Raw genomic sequence first — 21,615 nt, 5'->3', positions numbered from 1 at the left:
TCAGAGATGGGTTCTTGCAGAGTTGCTTAGGGCCTCGCTAAGATGCTGAGGCAGGCTTTGAACTCCTGATCCTGCCTCAGCCTTACCCTTGGGATTACAGGTGTGTGCCACCACACCTGGCAAATTTGTGCAGTTATGATGACTAAGTGGATCTGAAAAACCAAACACAAGTATTGCCACCTAGAGATGATAATTTATTGTTTTTACCATGACCCAGAAGAGAAACAACAAAGAGAATATTACAAATCCCCACAATTTCCTTTCCCAACTTCACTACTCTAACATTTATCAGATACCACTGGCCTCCTAAAATGGACCACTATGAATTTTTGCTGCCATTTCTCTTATGATTGAAATTTTATACCTCAATCAAGGTTTCAAACTATTTTAGTGAAGGAGTTCCCTAGTTCTTAAACAAACCACTTTCCTCTAAGATGTCATTATTTAGTGAAAGAAGCCTTTCTGGAAATGTTAATGAGGATTGTAAGCAAACAAATTCAATTTTAAAATCATTTATTAGACATCTACTAAGCACCTGGACTCTTCAGAGACTGTTAAAATGAAAAATCCAATTTTGAACAGCAATAACTTAATTCTGCGGGTATACAAAGACAAGTTTCTTCTTTTGGTCTAAATTTATTCTAAAAGAAGCTGGGAACTGACAGGACAGGACAGGTTGTTTTATCTAGTCTACAAATAAGACAATGCCTGAGTTAGCTCTATATATAGATTTAGCCTTATGTTGACCTGGTTGTAATAATCTATATTTAACTAAAAGTTAATAAAAATACATATGCTTATTTTAAAATAATTACGATCTTGCTTGCACAACCCACCCCTTACCCCTACACTCATACACTTTTTAGGATTTTCCTGCATAATCACAACCTGCTTCCTCCCGCCCCCCCACCCCCATATATCTTTTCAAATAATACCCCTGCTACCAGCAGAAGCACCTCTACATCTAACATGCTTTATCCTTGCTAGGGCAGACTAGAAACTTCAAGCAGCAGCTGAATGCTGTTACCCAGGTGAGGCAAGGAGAAAGGCAAGGGAGCAGGAAGCCCAGCACATTCCCAGGTTTTTCTCTCCCTTTTCCAGCTGGTATAATTCTCCTTGCTAACATACCCAACCTTGTCAGGAGACTGCACAATATTGAGAGTGACTACAGATGCCTGGTTCCTTCCTTGGACCAAAGGAACTTAAAAGCCAAATCTGAAACTGGAATAAAATCCAAGTGTCAGCACCGCTTTTTTTTTTCATATATATATTTAGTTGTTGATAGACATTTATTTTATTCATTTATTTATATGCGGTGCTGAGTGCCTCACACATGCTAGGCAAGCGCTCTACCACTGAGCCCCAGCCCCAGACCAGCGCTGCCTCTTTCAACCACACAGACCTCATTCTTTGCATCACCAAGCAAATGGCCTCACTGCTTACTGAATGCTTGTTGAGGGGAGAAAATTTAATTCAAAAAACCAATTAACTTTGCCGATTACTATGTAAGCTGAAGTGAATCATGACTCTTTTAGTAAATGGAGGTGTGAGCATCTTCACGATTAAGAACTATTAAAATCACAGCAAACCATGGTTTAGAGATTACCTAATGACTACTTTCTTCTACCGTTTAGGATAACAGAGAAAAGCAGGGGGTTGGTGGTGTCCTCTAGTAAAGAGAACCAGACAGTATGAAGCCAAGTTCTCATGTTAATACATCTTATATTATGGGATGCCAAACTATTTCCCAAACTTTTGACCTGCAGAACAGGAGATGGCTTACCTCCCTTTAATTTCAAGTTTGTTTTACAAAGCTTTGAAAAGCAAAACAAATAAATTCATTTTTGGATTTAATAAAAAATTAATCTGAATAGCAAAATAAGTAACAGCTTTTAAAGGTAGAGTGTCCATTTTAAAAATGAAAACTAAATCTATGTTAGGAAAACTTTTCAAACAATAATGCTTTATATTAAATTCTCCAGTAGTTGAAATGAACATCTACCCTAATTTCTATGATAGAACAACTTATTTATACCAATTAATTTGCTTTTCTGAGTCTGTTTCACTTAATCTGCAGTGATTTAGTTTCCCCAATGGGAAACCCCAGCATCCTCAAATATTTCTGAGAAGTTACTCAGAGTGGGATGCACAAAAATAGGGCTCCTGGGGCAAGTATTGCTGTCACTATTGGGCTGTATTTCAATACTTTTACTCTAATTCACACAGTATTTCATGAGGATGTCAGGATGGACTGGTTTAGTTGGCTTTGGATAAATGGACCAGCATGCCTACCTGGAAGGTGACTAATTCTAGATCAAAAAACAAAACAGAACAATGTTTACAACTATGAATCTTCACAAACCCTCTCTCCTAACAGTCAAACCAGGGAAGCATGGGGACAAGGAAGGTACACAGGAGCACAGCCCAAGGGAATCTTGCAAAATGCTTCTTGAGACTCATCAGACAACCCTCCTGCAGTGTCAACTTATTTCCCAGGAAACTGCCCATCTTGGTGTTTTCACATCCCCAATTTTTAAGCATAAAGATTTAAAAGTTAGCGGGGAGGCAAGATTGTGGTTTTACAGAATCTGGTCAGATTATTAGTCCCACTGGCCACTGCAGTATGTCTTACTCTCAACTCACTGATTCAATTCCTCCCCCAACAAGCTCAAATCCATCTACTCCCTCTGCTTGCAGTAGTGACCCAGCAGCTCAGAGGTCAACTTCCCAGTTTTGAAAACTCTTTTGATAAGTTGCAGATATTTAGAGGAGTTGTTTCATTTTAGTGCCCTATTAGCCTGTCTCTCCTCATGAATTTACTGATCTCTTCTCTCAATTCAATAAGCACCAAACAATGAAGGTCTTTTCCCCTTCATCCTCCCACTTCTCAGTTCTGTGAACTGACTTTTTGTCCATTACCACATCAATCTCTTCACTACTCACTTCAAAACCTCTCTCTTTTGAAGTGATGTGCTCTGTCAAATTAAAATACATTATCTGTTTACAAGGGAATGTACAAAATAATAGGGGTCCAGGTACAAAACACAGTGACATTATGGCCATACAAAATGTATAGAAGTACCCAACATTAACAATTTTTAAAGTTGTATATTTTGCTATTTCTTTCGCATTTCCCCACATTGTTTTCTTCTGTGGATCCTGTGGAGTTAAGACCGAGCTCCTTCTGCCGTGTTTTGTAATTTATCGCATGACTAGAACATACCGAGGGAATTCATTTTCTGTCCAAAGCAATGAGTGCTATACATGAACATTTTCCTCACATATAATGTTATTAAGTTTATTTACAGTGTAAGCTTTCTGAGCTAAGGGCTGAGATGTGATTAAAGGCTTTGCCATACTTATCACATTCAAGAGGTTCCTCTCTGGAATAAATTCTCTGACATATATGTGAACCGTCCTACATATCAAACATGTCACTCTCTCCACACATTTAGTAGTTTTACCTTTATGACTTTAATTTTAATTAAGTGCCTTAAATACCAAAAGGTCTCACATATCTATATTCTCAAGTTTAGCCTTGCTTGTCAGGCTGGAGTAGAAACAAATACCCACAACCTGAATAATTTTACTTCTCTTCCTGGCAAGGTTAAGGTGTATCTTTAAAAACTTCAAAAAAGTCCCATTAGGTCAACTAGCATGCTGATGGTCAGCTATAGTGTACCAACTGTTAACAGACTTCACCCAGTAAAGAACTTTTGAATGTCTATCCTGAGCACTAATTAGATGTTGCCAGAGTTTTTGACCATGGCCCAATGACACCTCTGCACTGAGCATCTGATAAATGAATGCAATGCAAATGGTTTTAATAACTAGTTATAGCCTGTTCTCGGGAAACAAGCATTCAAATTGCTGCCTCTAAGAGTGCATCTGCCAAAGATCTGAAGCAACCCCAGTAGCTATCCATCAGCCAGCAGAACATCCCAATAAAATGGGAGCCAAATGAAGGGGCACAGGTCATATTTAAATTTCACTTATAAACAAAATCCCAAAATGACAGCTGAATTTTGTCAGCATGTAGTGGGGGAAGTGGGGGCGAAGCCAATGTGAAACTGACCAAAGTCCTTTCCCTCTTAAGAACAAAGGCAGAGAGTTTGGAATGGATGCCTGGAATTGTGCACTTCATTTTGTTGCTTTCAGGGGACAAAAGTCCTCTCAAAAGCACCAGTAATATTCTAGGCAACCACCACTGTGGCTCATTCTTTGAAGAAAATTCTTGATGAATTTCTACTTTCATTTCTCTACAGAAAGTGAATTAGATATACTCTTCTAGAATATATCATTTTTTTAGCTGGATGGATAGAAATATTCTGGTAACTGGCTGACTTATTTTACGTGGTCTCCCCAGTCAACACTGAAGAAACTGCTTAGAAGCTACAGAGAAGCTGCGGTTAGTCCAAGTAAGAAAGCCAAAGAGAGACCAAGAATGAATGCTGTGCAGAATTCTAGTGTGGTCTGGAGCTGAGCCCATGCATGCCTCCATCTCATTGGTTCCACCATGCTATCTTGTGGATTTTTGCTGCTGGTCAGCAAATGACTGATAAATGCTAGTTTTATTGTTTCTTGAGGGAACATCTCAAATTGAAATGGGGTTTTCCTGTTACAGGGTGTTCATGCTGATGGTCTTCAGATTTGTTTTTAGCCGGTTTCTAGCTTTCTGCAGGGCTATCCATGGCCATCTGAAAGCTCTCATCTCATGAACAGAGCCCTCTCTAACCAAACCCTTGATACCGTCACAGTCCATGATACTTGGGTCCCCTGTATATGTGAAACAGTCTCCACCAGCAGCTTCTAGAGAGCCACCTGACTTGAGCTGCACAAATGGAGATAATTCCATAACCTCACTTCAGTCTTTAGTGATGAGTAACAAAAAAAGATACCGTGCACTATGACTATGACACAATCAACCATTTCTGATATTCTATCAGTGAACTGCTCAGAGCAACGAACTACCTTTCATAATTGCCTGCTAATGATGGTAAGTTCTTTTTGAAAGTTTCTGGAAAAGTGTGGAAAAAAATGCTCCCTTTTCTTTTTCTGAAAAGCAACAAAACACATCTTCTGAACTATAATATCTTAAGTTACAAACAATTCAGAAAGTGCCTAAATCATCATATTGTTCAGCAGCCGACTGAAGAGAATTCTGGCTAAGATCTTTGCCATGGAAAGATGTCAAAAAATGACCTTAGTCAGTGTTCACATTTCCCTTAAGATGGTATCAATGTAGTAAATTTCTGACATTCTGTAGTATTTATTCACCAATCCATGTTTAGAAAGAGTCTATACAGGCAGCTAATCAGTGCCTTCGTTTATGTTTAGGACAAAATTAGCATTGGCCCTAGAGGGCTTAGCATGCCGTGTGGCTGTGAAGGTCCTCTTTCAAAGTTGGGCCAGGCTACCATATTTCAGGTACTCATGATTCACAGGGCTTTATCATAAATATGAAAGTCCTGTTAGAAGTCAGATATAGGATATAAGGAGTGTCTCTTTATGGGTTCAGCACTAGGTACAGTGCCGGGCTGTCAGGAACATAACTATATCTCTTGACAACCGAAGCATCTCTTTTGGGGGATGAATAAAAACTTCCATATATGAAACAATGAAGGATTAAAAGTCAGTATATGATCAAGTGCTAATTTGTGGAGAAATGCATTTAGGAGTGCTAGAGTGCTTTAGGGACTTCAAGAAGGGAGAGAAGTGTTTTGAATTGTTGTTGCTGTTTCAGGAGAACTGATCTCAGTGATGAGGATAGAACCATCTACATTTGTTGCAGTCCTTTGGAACTGTAGACTGGTGCACGTACCCTCTCTTTCAGGAAGAGATAGAAATCTTTGGTTTGATACTGATCAGCACAGTCCTAGATTTCTATAGCTTTGGTAGGCTACCAGTGATCAGCTATATAACTTATGGGATATATAACTAGCTTGAGCAGCAGCATGTCCCCATGTAGTTTTTGTTTTAACTCTCTCTTTTTTGAGAAATAAGCAAGATATTGGCCAGGTAGGGCTTGTTTGCAGCAAGTGGCTTCTTAACTTCAGAAGCATATTCACAGAGCCAATCTTGTTCTTTCAATTTATGCTGTGGTTGCTGCGATTCAAAGAGCTCCTTAAAGGTATCCTCATTACTGAAAAGCTTGACGTTTTCCTGCGTGTGTGCTTTTATCTTATGTGGAAATATTGTATGGATTACCCATCTGACCAGTTTTCCCTGCAGGGGCTGTGTGGAAGAATTACCTGCCCACAGACAACACAAAGGCAGAACACTGCTGATGTAACTCTAAGGATCCTTAATCATAATTAAAAAAAGAAAAAAATCTGTTGAGGCTGTTTTTTTCCCCTCAATGGGCACACATTTCTGAAATAATTTTAGAAACAAAAGGGGGAAATGGCTTGATGACAAATTCTTGCTTTACACACAACTTTTGAGAAATGCTCCAAATGCATCCAGGGAGGCTGGGCTATACTCCAAGGCTCGCTCTCTGGCATGGATTCTGTGATGCAGAGTGAGGGTTGAGCTTCGGGTGAAGGCCTTGCCACACTTGGTACACTTGTAGGGCTTTTCTCGGGTGTGGATTCTCCGATGCAAAATAAGGTACGAGTTTCGGTTGAAAGCTTTCCCACACTCACTACATTCATAGGGTTTTTCCCCTGTGTGGATCCTCTGGTGCTTGGTGAGGTCTGAGCTCTGGCTGAAGGCCTTCCCACACTCGTTACATTCATAGGGCTTCTCTCCAGAGTGGATGCGCTGGTGCAGAATGAGATTCGAGCTGTGACTAAAGGCCTTGCCGCACTCGTTACATTCATGAGGCTTCTCTCCTGTGTGGATTCGCTGATGCAGGACAAGGTTTGAGTTGAGACTGAAGGCTTTCCCACACTCACTACATTCATAGGGCTTCTCTCCAGTGTGGATGATTTTATGGCGGATAAGGCTTGAACTTCTTGTGAAGCATTTACCACATTCATCACATCTGTGAGACTTTGCTCCTGTTGGAACCTCTTCAGGGGTATTAAAGTTTGAACTCAGACTGAAGCTTCTTCCCAGCCCTTTTCCCTTCTCCCTCGGACCTCTCTCCCCCGTGGTAGGTTTTTTTTCCCTGGCTGTAGTTGGACCTGACTCTTTCTTCTCTTTTCCAGTTTTCTCCTCAGGGTTTCTCTGCTGCCTTTCTACTACTCTGCCCTGATGTTCGCGTTTCTCTCCAAACTCTTTCTGAAATCTTCCTGCTTTCTCCCCATGTGATGCTGAGTCTTCTGTGACTTCAGCTTTTGAGGTCGACTCCTTGTTCTCATTTCTGGTTTCACAACCTGGCACAATAAATAGAAAATACAAATAGCACCTTTTCCTTTTGACTACAAAGATTAATCAAGTGACATTATTTTCCAAGAAGCTTCTATGCCTGCAAAATGACTTCACAGTATTAATCAAGGATAAAAAGAAAAAAAATAAGGAAAAAATTGGGACAATGTGGAGTAGAGTTGGAAAATGAGAGGGCAAGCAGAGTGGAAAGAAGAGAAAATAAAAGGGTACATGCAGAGAGAACATGAAATAAACAGGCAGTGGGGAAGGGGCAGAGGGAAGAGAAACCAGTTAAGGGTGAGGTAAGGAATTAAAGGAATTTGGAGGTCATAATTCTATTATTTGATTCCCAGATAATTAATTTAAAGGAATACATATTGAAAAACTCATGTTCCATTTACAGCAAATATTTGTAAGTTTTTTAAAAATGAGAATATACAGGTCTTTCTAGAAAATATTAGCAGAAAGGAATATAGTGAAAGAAGGAAAAGCAAATACTCCTCCAGTTCTGTTGGCATTTTCTCAAAAAGGTGGTGGTTAACAGGCACAACTCAGAAGCTGGCAGGTCGCAGGGCTCTTCACACACAGTGAACAGTCTCCTTCCACCAGGGGAGCAGCACAGAACTAGCTGTGCTCAAGTGATGGAGATGGAGTGAAGAGTGGTGGGGGCACTTGCTAGTAACAGAATTAAAAACCTTCACCAACTGACAATGAATAATTGAAAAGAAACTGAAAATAATTCTGCACAGCCCACAAAGATGCAACAATTTTCAAATGTAGAGCTAACCCCTTCATTTTAGTAATTAAGTGTATTTAAACACTAAAGTTTAATTTTTATTGTACGTTGCTATACTGTTTGTGTCATGTTGCTTTTAGTTTGTTCTAAATATATTTTTAAGCTATAGATCCTTTGTTTTCTTCATTTATTTTTATGTGGTGCTGAGGATCAAACTCAGTGTCTCACATATGCTAGGCAAAGTACTCTACAACCCCGGCCCAGTCATGTTGCTTTTAAAAAGTGAAGACTGCAAATTATATAACAGACATACACAATTTTATGTTTACATTTGTCTGGGAAACCCCAAATATCTCTATTCTTTATTTATTTGGCTTTAAGGGTCTATGTGTCACAATAGACCCCTGAAGGCAATGATGGGGGAGCTAAATAATATTCAGCTTCTGACTTTAGTGATGAAACTACCATAAATACAGAACTAATTACAATGAAGAGGAAATTGGTATACATTTTGACTTCCAAATCAACATCATTCACTGTCTGGCCAGTTCCCAGAATGTTACTAAAAGTTTTTTTTTCAAGTTATCAGAGCAAGTAACAGCTAATAAAACAGATCAAGTCTTTGGCTTAATTTCCATCTAGAACAAAGAGCAAGTACCTAGAAACTACAAAGCCCAGATATATCTATGGTTTTAAATAAAACCTGAGTTTTTTTTAGTGATACTCTATGTTCACCCTTTGCTCAATATTCCTGTCCTCCCAAGATAAAGTCTTGCTGTGAACTTCCCTATTACTGTACATATCTAAGGGTTCCTTGGTGGCACTAACTCCTAGGGGTTAAGATCTAGCAGAGATCACATGAATGACTGGCAGCTGGATCACCTTGTCTTATCTGTCTGATGCCCGTTGCACTTCTTTATTCACTACACACTTTTACTCAAGAGCTCTTTGTGGAAGACCACGATTTGTTTTGGAAAACTGGGAACCTGATCCTGAGACAGCTTCAGGTGCAAGTTAGTGGGATAATGTAAAGTTGTCTCCAAGCAATGCTCTCACAGAATGGAAGAAGACAGAAGCCCATAGAAGGGTGCCTGGTAGGTTCAAGGGGCTGGGATTAGACTGATAATCAGTTACTTGGCCATCTCTACCAGGAAAAAGATATTCCCTTGACAGAGGAACCTAAAGTGTGGCCCTTGGGGAAGGGAACCGAAATTCTCTCAAGTAAATGAGTGGTTGAAGAGATGAGGCTCAGAGCACAAGAGTTGATTTCTGATTTCAAAGAGCAAAAATACACTGGGAATCAGGGAGTCACAGTACTATGCTTTTGGAGTTCACTAAGCACAAAGGTTCTCCCTGCCTGTTCTGAAGAAAGATAGTCAGTAGTCTTAAAAATCCTTATCAACACTCAACTGAATATATCAGAGAGTTCCCACAACTAACAGAGAAGCAAAACAATCTTATCAGATAACAATCCTGCATCAGTCTTACCCTGGGAAAACACGTTCCCATAATTCTCCTGCCTGCTGTCCCTATTGAGATTCCTCCGAGCCAGGTTCTGACATCCCCATTCCTCCAGGATGAGGGACACGGCCATGTCCTCGATCTTCACCATTGCCTGAAATAACAGGAGATTCCCCACACTCAGTTCTCCCAAATCTCAGGGACAGTCCCATTGCCCACACCTAGAGTCAGGGACAGAGTTGATGGCATCTCTACAGGACACTGGTGAAGAACATGTGACCAGAGCTTTGTGGGCTTGAGGGGGTTTGCAGCAGCAAGAACTAACAAAGAGGGATAGTGGGGCTTCTCTGTGGTAGGGCATCAAGAATGACTGCCTGGCGGAGACTGTAAGAGGAGCTCCAGGAGGAGAAGGCAGTTATGGGGACTCAATAGGGCAGAGGGGCCCATAGCTCACCTGGGAATCTGCTGTCAATAGTGCAGATGCCATCGCCTGGTCTCTGGGACTCCCCTCGTGATGAGGGGCAGGAACGTGAGTGGCAGGGAGAGCTGAGGGAGGAGAAAGGAGCTGTGAGTGAATCAGCTCTGCTCAGAGCCTCCCTTGATGGCCTGAGGCGCTCTCACTTCTGCACCAGCAAGTTCACTGTTCCATGTTTAACTACTGAGTAGAGAGCTCCAGAGAACATAAATGAAAGAAAGCAGGACCTGAGTTTTCCTGAGACCTCTACTCTTAAGCAAGTCACAGGAGTCATAAAAGTGCCTTAAAATCACCTGGTCCAAACCTTCCACTTTAAAAAGGGGGGAACTGAGGCCTGGAGAAGGTGAATAACTTTTCTAATGTCACTCAGGAATGGGGGAACCAGGTCTGGAACCTAGGGAGGACTCTAGTCTCAGCTACATTCAAATCATGTTTCAAATCTGACTTACACTTTCCTCTAGCCTAAGGAATAGTACCAGGATATTAGAATCCCATTTGTGCTTACGTTTGTAAAAAAAATGCAACCTAGCTTTAAAAATCTGACATAGTAATATCTAGAAAAATAAGGTAAGACAGGAGTCTTCTTACCTCTAGGTAAGTTTTGCTATGTTTGTCCCACTACTTTTCTCACACTTGGTTATAATAAAGTTTTTAAATAAAATATATACATGGTTCAAATGTTGATGAGACATTTATGAATGTATGAGGTATGGGATGACATACATAATAAAAGACATCCATAACACATCATATGATCACAATGGCTGCAATGTATAAAAATCAGAAAAAAATTTAAATGATAAAAGTAATATTAAGCTCCCTCTTTCCTCCCCTTGCCAAGTACTACTGAAATGTTACTGGTAGACAGATGATGGTACTGAGCCACAAAGGTATTAATTACAGAAATGATTTTGAAATTGAATTACTAAACCCTGTAATTATTTCCAATTGTAAAATAACAAGAACTAACGCAAAGTACACAAAAATATCAAGAATCTTGAACTGAAATCTTTGGAGAGTAAGGAAACACTGGAAGATGAACAGACAAAGGAAAAACTGAGAATAAATGTATGTCTCAAGTCTTTCAAGAACGATTTACTAAGTGACAACTCTGCACTGGGTCTCTAAAATTGCTTCTCTGGCAACCTGAAGTGCTAATTTAGTGGGCTGACCACTAATATCTTCTCTAGTTTCCTAATGTCACTCTCTATGACTTCTACTTATGGAGTGTAAAGATACCCCACAAGTCCTGGAAGGGTATATTTCAACATTAGTGCATGGGTCTGTGTACATTTCTCCAGCATGTCTGCTGATTGTGCTCTAGGATGCATGGGAGAGAGAACATCCCTTTAAGCTCCATGATCTAATATTTCCACCCTAGATGTCATCACGAACACACACACTGGTTAAGTAATGTGTCTTGATCAACTTCTTGAATTATGTACTTTTAGCATTTCATTGATTTTACTGACATATGTACCTGCTTGATTCTAAATTTGGATAAAGATATATTTCCCTCAAAGGAAAAAAAATAAAACAGATTTTTAAAATAAGACCCTCAACTGATTTTTTTTTTATCATTTGCACAACTAAAAAAATGTTTTCCTCTGTTTGAAATTTTCAAAAATAACAAAAGAGTCATGCCATATGGTATCTTTATACATTTTAAATGAGTCTTTAAAAAGATTTATGTTCCTTTTAAAGATAATTTAAGACATAAGAATGTTTCAAAACCTAGCTGGAAGTGTATCATCTGTTCCCAATATTTGACTAGAAATCTGCATGAAAAAAAATAGAAATCTGCCAGACATCTTGAAAGCTAACAAATCAATAAATAATGTTATGTCCGCCCAGTTCATTATGCAGTTTACTTACCTCTTACCATATTTAACTCCTGACACTGATCTGAGTTATACTTTCCTAATATTTAGTGACAACGACAATTATGCATAACAATAAAAAGGATGCTTCTTTACCCAGGCACTTGACAACATGGATAGGGCAATTTCATGTTGGAACAGTTGCTTCTCACTGCATGAAACCTTGCTTCTTACCTCGGGACTGCAAGAGTCGGGGCTTCCGTGATGAATGCTTGAAATGGGACTGGGAAGCCTCATGATGAAGGTCAAAGCTTGAGGACTCCTGAACTGGATCCAGAGGCACCATCCCTCTGGCAAGCATCTCAGGCCCATGAACTTGACCTGGGACCTGTAGATAATCAGGTTGAGCTTGTGGGTAAATCATTTTTAAAATGTTAAAACAAAGACCATAAATATGTGAGTAGCTGCAAGAGGAGGTCAGTACACATATTTTTGGGGATTGCCACGGACTGAAACTGGAGCCTCATTATGACAAACACTCACCCCCAGTCCCCAAATACTTTGTAAGAGCCCAGGAGAGCAGGAAGAATAATCACCACAAAGACTCTTAATATGAGTATTAAATCAGTGATTTTCTCCTAGCTCCAAAGTCCATGCTCTTCTCACACCAACCTTACCTGCTGTCCTGACAGATCAAGCTCCAAGTCTTCCAGAAGGGTCACAGCCTCCTCTCCACTATCGGGTCTGTACTCCTGCAGCCATACTTGAAGCTCCTTAGGCAGAATGGAAAGGAACTGCTCCAGCACCAGCAGCTCCAGGATCTGCTCCTTGGTGTTAATTTCTGGTCGCAGCCACTGATGACAAAGTTCTTTTAGTCGACTTAGAGCTTCTCGAGGCCCAAAAGTGTTCTGGTAACAAAACCGCCTGAATCGCTGGCGGAATATCTCTGGGTCAGGAGGAGGTGTCTCCTGCAGATTGGAATCTTGCCCCCACATGTGATCGTCTTCATCTTCCTCTTCTACCTTCACTATAACAATCCCATCCTTCTCCTGTGCAGCCTGCGGGGACAGACCTGTTGCTTCCCTTGATTCAGCAGTCATCATTCAGGCGCAGGGAACTGGCGTGATGAAAACCGGGTCTGTGCTGGCTTTTCTGTCCTAGAAGATGCTTTATATTTGTTTCTGTACTATTCCTGAAGTATTGAAAAAAGTTATTAGCACTTTTATAAAAATGACCTGTACTAATCTTCACACCAGGCTACACATCAAGAAGGCACTTAAAATGCCTCTGAGGCTGGACACTGTGGCACATGCCTGTAATCCCAGGGATTTGGGAGACTGAGGCAGGAGGATTCTGAGTTCAGGGCCAGGCTCAGCAATTTAAAAAGATTCTGCTTCAAAAAAAAAAAAAAATTAGGTCTGGAATGTAACTCAGTGGTAAAAAGTGTCCCTGGGTTCAACTCCTAGTTAAAAAAAAGAAAAAAGGAAAGGAAAAAACCAACCAACAACCCCACAAAGCCACGCTGTCTTCACTGTCACTCCAGATATAAAGGTTTGCAAATAGAAAACTCAAACAGGCAACCTTCACCCCCAGGGTGTTTGCCTGGAATCAGAGCAACTTCCCTCCAGGTGGCCAGCAGGTTATGAAATGCTGCATTTACGGTGCTTACCCTGGAGAGGGCTGAGTTAGCAGAGTGCCAAGTATCAGGTTAAGCACAGTACATGCACAATCTTCTTTTGTCCCCACACCAACCCCAGCAGCATTATTAGTACCATTTGACGGATGATATAACCGAGTCTTAAAGACAGTTTAAATTATTTTTTTGGTAGCAGGTGAATACCCAGTATAGTCAACAGGAAGTCAAAATTGAAGCCCCAGGACTTGCTAATATATCATCTAGTGATTTCTATTACTTTTATTCGAAATCATCAATCATCCTCTCTCTTTTTTTTTAAGATGTAGATAGACACCTTTATTTATTTTTTAATGTGGTGCTGAGCATTGAACACAGGGCCTTACATGTATGAAACATGTACTCAACCACTGAGCCACAATCCCAGCCCCTCTCCTGTCTACCTTTAACCTCACCTTCATAAAAAAGACCAGCAACTTTAAAGATTCTTGCAGAGACTACAATTAAGAGGAAATACTCGGGCTGGGGATGTGGCTCAAGCGGTAGCGCGCTCGCCTGGCATGCGTGCGGCCCCGGGTTCGATCCTCAGCACCACATACCAACAACGATGTTGTGTCCGCCGAGAACTAAAAAATAAATATTAAAAAATTCTCTCTCTCTCTCTCTCTCCTCTCTCACTCTCTCTTTAAAAAAAAAAAAAAAAAGAGGAAATACTCATGATGCAAACACAAAAAAATAACACTTGAAGCTTCTATGGAGAGCGAGGAGGTATTAGTCGGATTACATTGTAAAAACTAAAATCAATCTAAACAAAAACTCACCAGTGAGTGAGAAAGCAGCTGGCTCAAAAAAAGTGCAGTAAAAACAATTAAGGGAATAGATACACAAGTGTTCCTATTATTATGTAATTCTAAGTGCCAAAAATGATACCAAAAGTATACTGAAAATATCTTTGTATATACATTCTTTAAAAACGTGGAACTACTTTCTAACCTGCTTAAAATCTTATAGACGTGAAAAAAGAAAAAATGAATAAAGCCCAACCTTCTGATTAATTTGCAGACTACTGAGTAAAGGTCATGGAAAATGAAAATGCACTCTCTGAATTTCAATAACAAATATTTAGTATGGATGGTGGTTCATGATTTACTGACCTGAACAAATGTGTGCGATTCTTCCACCTCTATAAACCTTTGTGAAGCATCACTTTCACCTCCATAGCTATCAAATTAAGCACCAGGACTGGAGCTGTAGCTCAGTGATAGAGCACTTGCCTAGCTAGTATGTATGAAGCATAGGGTTGGATCCTCAGCAACACATATAAATAACTAAAATAAAGGTCTAAAATTACATTAAAACAACAACAACAACAACAACAACAAAACTAAGCACCAAATTGAAGTTTTAGAAACAGACCATCTAACTGCTGTATCCCAGCAAATTAAACAAAGTTTTAAACTAGCAAAGCATTAAACCCAGGGTCTTGAGCATGCTAGGGAGCACTCTGCCACGAAGCTACATCCCTAGCTTTTAGAAAAGCATTTTTAATTACACAGCTTGCCTAAAACATAATTAACAATTCTGGTGGAAAAGGGGTTATATACAATTAAGAACACAAAAATTGTTTTAGGGTAATTTAATAGCACAATTTCATACATTTTGTTTTATTATACAAAACAACGGTAGAACAGTGCATGTATGTAATTTTTATAGTTTCTACTGATAGGAATGTACAGTGGTCCCCCTTATCTGCTATTTTGTTTTCTGTGGTTTTAGTCACCTGCAATCAACTGTGGTCTGAAAACTTAAGATGGAAAATTAACAGAAATAAACAATTCGTTAAGTTTAAAACAAACTTTATTGCAACGAATTAATTACTCCATTTGTTATTATTGTTAATCTCACTGCACCCAACATAAATTAAACCGCATCACCTAAATAACAACATATATAGGTTTAGTACTATACATGGTCGAAGCATCTTTGGTACATCTTCTCCAAAGATAAGGAGGGACTGCTGTATGGAAAGCGAAGTTTGGAGATGATCTTCCCCACTCCCCGCCCCTGGAACTGGGGATTGAATTCAGGGGCATTAGACCACCAAGAGCCACATCCCTAGCCCTATTTTGTATTTTATTTAGAAATAGGGTCTCAATGAGTTTCTTAGTGCCTTACCATTGCTGGCGCTAGCTTTGAACTCACGATCCTCCTGCCTCAGCCTCCCAAACCACTAGGATTATTGGCGTGTGCCACTGCACCTAGCTGAGATGACTGTTTTATCACAAAAATTATTATTTCAATCTTGAGAATTATCATAAGACTAGTTTTTCTACCTCATCTTCATGTCCTTAATTAATTTCTTCAATGATTTTTGAATTGGTAAATATCTTATTACAAACCATCTTCTAGTCTTTCCCACTGGTGCCTTCAGACCTGTTGTGCACCCCACCCTCCCTGCTGGGATAGTTGGTTTTCTAACTCCAGATCAGCTTTCCCTCAAAAGGCCTTTCAGCTGTAATTATTTCACTTCCTAAATAATCTTCAAAGTGTCCTGTAAATCCAAAGGAAATAAAAAGATGAGAAACATGATTCTTTCATGCAAATAATAAAAAAAGAATGTTCTAAGGTTTCAATACAAGTGCTAGGGGAGCCCTGAGAACTGACAGGTATACAAGAAAGGCACTTCCAGGAGGAGGTCCCCTAGAACATGGAGAATAGACAGGATGCTTCTGTAAGAGGCAGTGAGTGACTGGAGTTGCCCAAGATCATTCCTTTGGCTGGCTTTTTCCCAGCTGGAGGCAAAATGTTTCCCAGAAGCCATAGTTTCTTCTTCAATTCATTATGAACAGCAGAAAGACTCTCTTGCTGTGACTCCCAGAATTTCTTTCTACCACCTTAATTCAGGATCCCTATCTCACCTAGATTAGGACCTGGGCTCCATATAGCTTCTCTACCTCCCATTCTCCACTGTCCCAATACACACAACATACATACCAAGATTTGTGTAGTACTGCTACCAATTCAGTGTTCAAGAGCTTCCACGTTCACAACACAATCCACTTTTCTCTTCCAAGTTTACCCGCCTTGTGTTTCAGCCTCTGCGGTCCATCAATGCTCCCAAGCATGGGCCATATCCTTCACCTTCACTCCTCTGCTGTAAACATTCTCCCATTGTACCAACTCTATTGGTTGAATTTTTATTCATTGCTCAAGATGCATAAATCTTTCCTGATACCCCAAATTAAATAAGGTACCTTCTTCCTTTGAACATCCTTAGCAGTTTCTGTTTTAAGGCAATTATATTCTCATTATTTGAGTTGCAGTTCCTGTCTGTCACCTCCCAATGAAGCCCTCCATGGACAAGGTCAGTGACTCCAATCTTCTTTTGTATTTATTACCTAGGGAACCTGGTGATTTAATTCTATACAGATGTTATTGAATTAAACTGCACAGATAGACAAGAGGAACTATTCCAGTTTCCCTTCTGCCCTCTTACTACCTAGAGTGTGGCAATGAGTGATATTAATAGCAATTAGTAGATATTAGAGATGTTTGGCTAATATCTCAATCACTCAGGATCACCTTTGATTGCTTCCCTCATTCTAGGCATCCATTCTCCTAGGACCAGAGAGAAGTCTGTTATACTATTTGATCTAGTCTTCTTTGATTCCTTGTCTTCATTTGCTCCCTACTCTCCCATAATTCATTGGCTACCTTATTCTCAGATTATTCATCTCAATTCTAGCCTTGCAGTCTGTGTGCAAAAACCCTTCCCATCCAGCAAAATGAGTCTAATCAGCAGGTCTTGCTGATGCCCTGTGTTCTGGCAGCCACTGTTTCTTTGAATCATACTCAAAGGCTGGAATTTCCTCCCAGTCCTCTCTGCCTTTTCTTTTTGTGGTGCTGGGATTGAACTCAGGGCCCTGTGCATACAAGGCAAGCGCTCTACCAACTGAGCCATATGCCCAGCCCCCATTTCTGCCTTTTCTAATTCTACTTATTGTTCAAAGCCAAGCTGAAATGCCACTTGCCCCTCATGACCGCTTAAGAACCTTCTAGTAACAGCCAGCATTACTGAGTGCTTTCCAAATACCATTACATTAAGCACTTTACTTGACCACCCAACAATCTTAAGCAATGGCCACAGTTATCACCTCACTTGGTACAACTGAGGTTTTACTGACATTAAATAACTCACCTGGGGTTGCACAGCAAGTAAATGGCAGAGATAGGATTTGAAATTAACTCTGAGACTCTAAGTGTAAGCTATTAAACCATTTTTACGTTGGATAAGGAAGGGCTTCTGGATACATAGATCCTTTCTAAAAGAAAACACTATGAAGGTGATTATAAAGAGTGACTGCTCAGGAATAGGCCTCATCTACCATCTACTATTTTCACCTGAGTTACTGTGTGACTGAGGCCCTAAGAGGGGACAAAGCGGCGATGGAAGTGGGGGATAACCAAGTAGTGGAATTAGTGTGGTAGCTAGCTAGACCAATTATCAGAAAGCTCTACTATGAAAATTTTATCCTTGTTTCAGCTGTGGAGCAAGACACTGTTTGAGTTATTGGCAATCAGTAAGAAGAGACTCTGAGGAGGTCGTGAGACCACAGGGATGGAGACAAGGACAATGGGCAAAATCCCAATCCCTCTGTTCCCAACTGGGACAGGTCTTCTTCTCTACCTTCAATATTTCTTTTCTCCTGCTCTTTCTTATGCCAGAGAAGAGTTCTGACAGCTATGGAAAGGGTGAGTTTTTTCTCAAAGGTTCCCCAGATAACCTGAGCACACACCACTTCTCGTCAGCCTCTAAAGGCCCTAAGTCATGATCATAATTTCTTATGCTGCTTCCTTCTTTGTAATAGGATTTTTCTTGAGTTCCCCCTCAATCAGACTATTATTTTTTAAAAATATTTATTTATTTAGTTTTCTGCAGACCCAACATCTTTGTTTGTATGTGGTGCTGAGGATTGAACCCGGCCGCACGCACGCCAGGCGAGCGCACTACCGCTTGGGCCACATCCCCAGCCCCAGACTATTATTAAAAATGTTTTTTTCCTACTTATGCCACTCAGCAAGATTCCTTGCAAAGCATTAGTTCCATTTCTTTTCTTAAATATTTAAATTTAAATATTACTATTCTTTTGCCCCTTGTGCATTCAATCTTGCCCTCAAATTTGTTCTACAGGGTACTTGGAAGAATTTGGAAGACTTTGTTAGCTTTTCCCCATTTACTAGTTGATCTTAGGCATGTTAACCTTGTTATGCATCAGTTTCCTCATCTGTTCAATGGGAATAAAAAATGACATTTGTCTCATAGAGCCGTTAGGATTAAGTGAGTTAACATATATAGAGGACTTTTAACAGTGTCTGACATCTAGTAGGCCCTAGAGACGTTTTAATTTTTAAAAAATAAAGTTAAGAGTTATAACTGTATATTCTACTTTTCAGCCTGCTTAAAAGATTAGCAATGGGAGAAATCCTAAAGCAGCACAGTCCAAAAAAAGTGAATGTGGTCTCCCACACAGAAGTTACCCACTCCTAAGTGAGTTATTTACCTTGTCTGACATTCAGTATTCTTATCAGTCAAGTGGTGAGAGGGGTAGTAGAAAACTACATTTGGAGTTCCTCTGAGATGAAGAAGATTCCACATACCATTCACTTGATATGATTACCTCCAGCAACCAATTTTCACCAAGGATAAAAAGGAACACTTTATCAAACATCTTGGGTTATTTATAAGCTCAGTTTATTTCAAAGGCTGTTTTCTCAATCTCCCAGTATCTTTTCCAGGGCATAGTCAAAGTTTCAATAATCTGCTCCTCCACCCTACTTTTTTACAGAGATATCAAATTGTTTAAAATATGAAAAAGCTACCCTTAAAAGACAACTTGGTATCAAAAAAACTGATTCTACCACAGAATGAAAATGTAATATTAAACATAATATTAGCCTACTTGTAGTCAGATGTAGTATAAAATATTGGAAAAAATCTTTAAATGCTTAGGTCAAGCATTAGGTTATTTACCAGAGAATCAGCAAGAGATGACTGTATTAAGTAGGTGGCTTCCCTGTTTCCATTTTGAGGTTGGTGAAAAACTATCTGAAATAATGAACAAGAACTTGGAGTAGTGATGCAGAACGGATATAAACCTGGGAAAAACATTCTGGGGCAAATCTCCATTGTAGTTCCCTACCTAATAAAGCTATTTCTCTATACTTAGCCAGAATATACATTAACAGTGCTTTGTTGATGTGGTTACAATGAATTCTCCACAATTCAACAAGTATTTATTGACCGCCTCCAATCCGCCTAGCACTGGCCGGTACAATAAATGCTTTCTTTGGTTCCAGTCCATGTAACAGCCACTCTCTATAATGAAAGTATCTTTTTGTGTACTGAAGGCACTGCAGGAAAGGGAGGGGAAGGTGGGGGGAGTGTCAGGCTAAACTGTAGCTGAATTTTTTCAATTCCACTGACCAAATCATTTCAAAGTTGGAAGGACCTTTTGAGAAAATCTAATTTTATGGATGACAAAATTAAGACACGATGTTTTGTCTTATCCAAGGTCACTCAGCGAATCAGTCTCCTAATGACTCAGTGTGACTTCCACAAATTCTCTTCACTCCTCACCCACTCCAAGTCAAGCAGGATGAACTGAAAAATCCACCTAACCTGACGACTTATTTTTAAGTGCTTTTCAAGCATTCCATAAGCCTAAAAGAGAGCAGTTTGTCTATGATTCGCTACTAGGTCGTTATTCACCAGGCTTCAAATACTTCTTAATCACAGCTCAGTGTTGAGGGTGCGGAGGGGAAAGGGTAAAAAAGCAGGTGATCTGTAAACGTCTGCGGCATCTCGAAACGTGTCCAGCTCTCGGCCTTCCGCATTTTCACCTCAAGGTCCTCAAGGACCCAGAGGGAGGGGGAGAGCCAACCCCCAAACCCTTCACCGGAATCAAAGCAAATGGCGACAACCGGAGAGCAAAAAAATCAGACAAGGGTCAGTTCGATAGCGACCCCGTCCTCAGAAACGTCAAGTGAGGATGATGACACAGCGGGCTAGGGGCCCGGAAGGGGCCCTCACACGGCTTCTCCCCAGGTCTCCGAGCGACCCGGCCACTGAAACCCTGACCCCTTCTCGCCCGGTGCCAGGGGTGGGGCGGGGGCGTCTCCCCGGGAGATAGCGCTTCCTACGGCTGGGCCTGGGGAGGAGGCAGGGGCAGGGACTCGCTTCGCGTTCCGCCGGGGCCGCCGGAGGGGATCCCCAGGCCGCAGCTGGAGCGCCCACCCCACGCACACCCCCCTGCGGCCCGCCCGCCCTCCCCAGAGGCCGGCCCCAAGTCTCACCGTGTGCCCCGGGAGCGGCCTGGGGGCGCTGGGCGAGAAAGGGGAGCTGACTCTGGGGCTCAGGCCGGCCGAAGGGCACCGCACACGGACCCAGGCCCTCCCGACGCCTCCACACAGACACAATGAGTCACAAAGGCCGGAAGTATGTCAGCACCTCGCCTTCCGGGACCGCGCTGCGCTTCCGGGTCCGCTCTAGGAGCCTGGGAGGACTTTACATCTCGGTTCCTGGAGCTCTAAACCTGGCCCCTGTCCCTGAGTAGTCAAGCTGTCTGCGTTGAGGGGACTCCCCTTGGCCTGTCTGCTTCCAGTAATTAGGAGGACGAATGGGAGAGGCATACAGACTTTTCCTGCAGCAAAGATTCTCCAGCTCAAACATATGAGAATTCCATTTCTCCTGTCTTTTCCATTTCTGGTAGTCGTTGTAGTAATTATAGTTATTACCAAGCAATAATAATACTTAGTAATTTTGTGTGTGTGTAGTAGAGGAACTGAAGCAAGGGTGTAGACAGAGAAAGATCAAAGTGAAGCCAGGGGTGGCTGGTTTCAAGAAGCTGCCCTGGTAACTTCTCTCAGGGCCCTGGAGAGGTATGCCAATAGAGTGGGTGGTGTTTTTAAAAACTTGACCTGTGGACAAAGGACATCTTTTCACAAACAAGCTAGTTATAAGGTTCTGTGCTTTGCTTATGTGGCATATGCCATTACAGCAGTTTAAAAGAAGTGTTCAGAGTGATCACAGACACTTTTGCCTTCAAGGTGCTTTCCCAGCTTACAATAATTAGCACCCTCACCTTTGGGGGGGTGGCGTTGAGGTATGTGTGTGTAGGGG

At 41.0% G+C, this 21,615-nt stretch overlaps 1 protein-coding gene across 2 annotated transcripts in view; it reads right to left on the bottom strand.

Moving 5' to 3' along the window:
- Nucleotides 1–20,943, bottom strand: part of Zkscan1 (zinc finger with KRAB and SCAN domains 1) — a 41,191-nt gene extending 20,248 nt beyond the window's left edge. The window contains exons 1-6 of one of the 2 annotated variants that reach the window (XM_005328432.4): nucleotides 20,790–20,943; nucleotides 12,481–12,995; nucleotides 12,038–12,191; nucleotides 9,963–10,054; nucleotides 9,536–9,662; nucleotides 174–7,319 (exon numbers count right to left, since the gene is read on the bottom strand). In XM_005328432.4, coding sequence (XP_005328489.1) covers nucleotides 6,427–7,319; nucleotides 9,536–9,662; nucleotides 9,963–10,054; nucleotides 12,038–12,191; nucleotides 12,481–12,906 — 1,692 coding nt within the window. In that variant the 5' untranslated portion in view covers nucleotides 12,907–12,995; nucleotides 20,790–20,943 and the 3' untranslated portion in view covers nucleotides 174–6,426. Of the gene's footprint in view, nucleotides 7,320–9,535; nucleotides 9,663–9,962; nucleotides 10,055–12,037; nucleotides 12,192–12,480; nucleotides 12,996–20,789 lie in introns of those variants that run through there. The other variant, XM_021728535.3, reaches the window with a different exon arrangement.
- Nucleotides 20,944–21,615: the final 672 nt, after the last annotated feature.

This window comes from Ictidomys tridecemlineatus, chromosome 10 (genome assembly GCF_052094955.1).
Source record: "Ictidomys tridecemlineatus isolate mIctTri1 chromosome 10, mIctTri1.hap1, whole genome shotgun sequence".
Taxonomy (NCBI): Eukaryota; Metazoa; Chordata; class Mammalia; order Rodentia; family Sciuridae; genus Ictidomys; species Ictidomys tridecemlineatus.
This window is presented reverse-complemented; position numbering and strand designations above follow the sequence as displayed.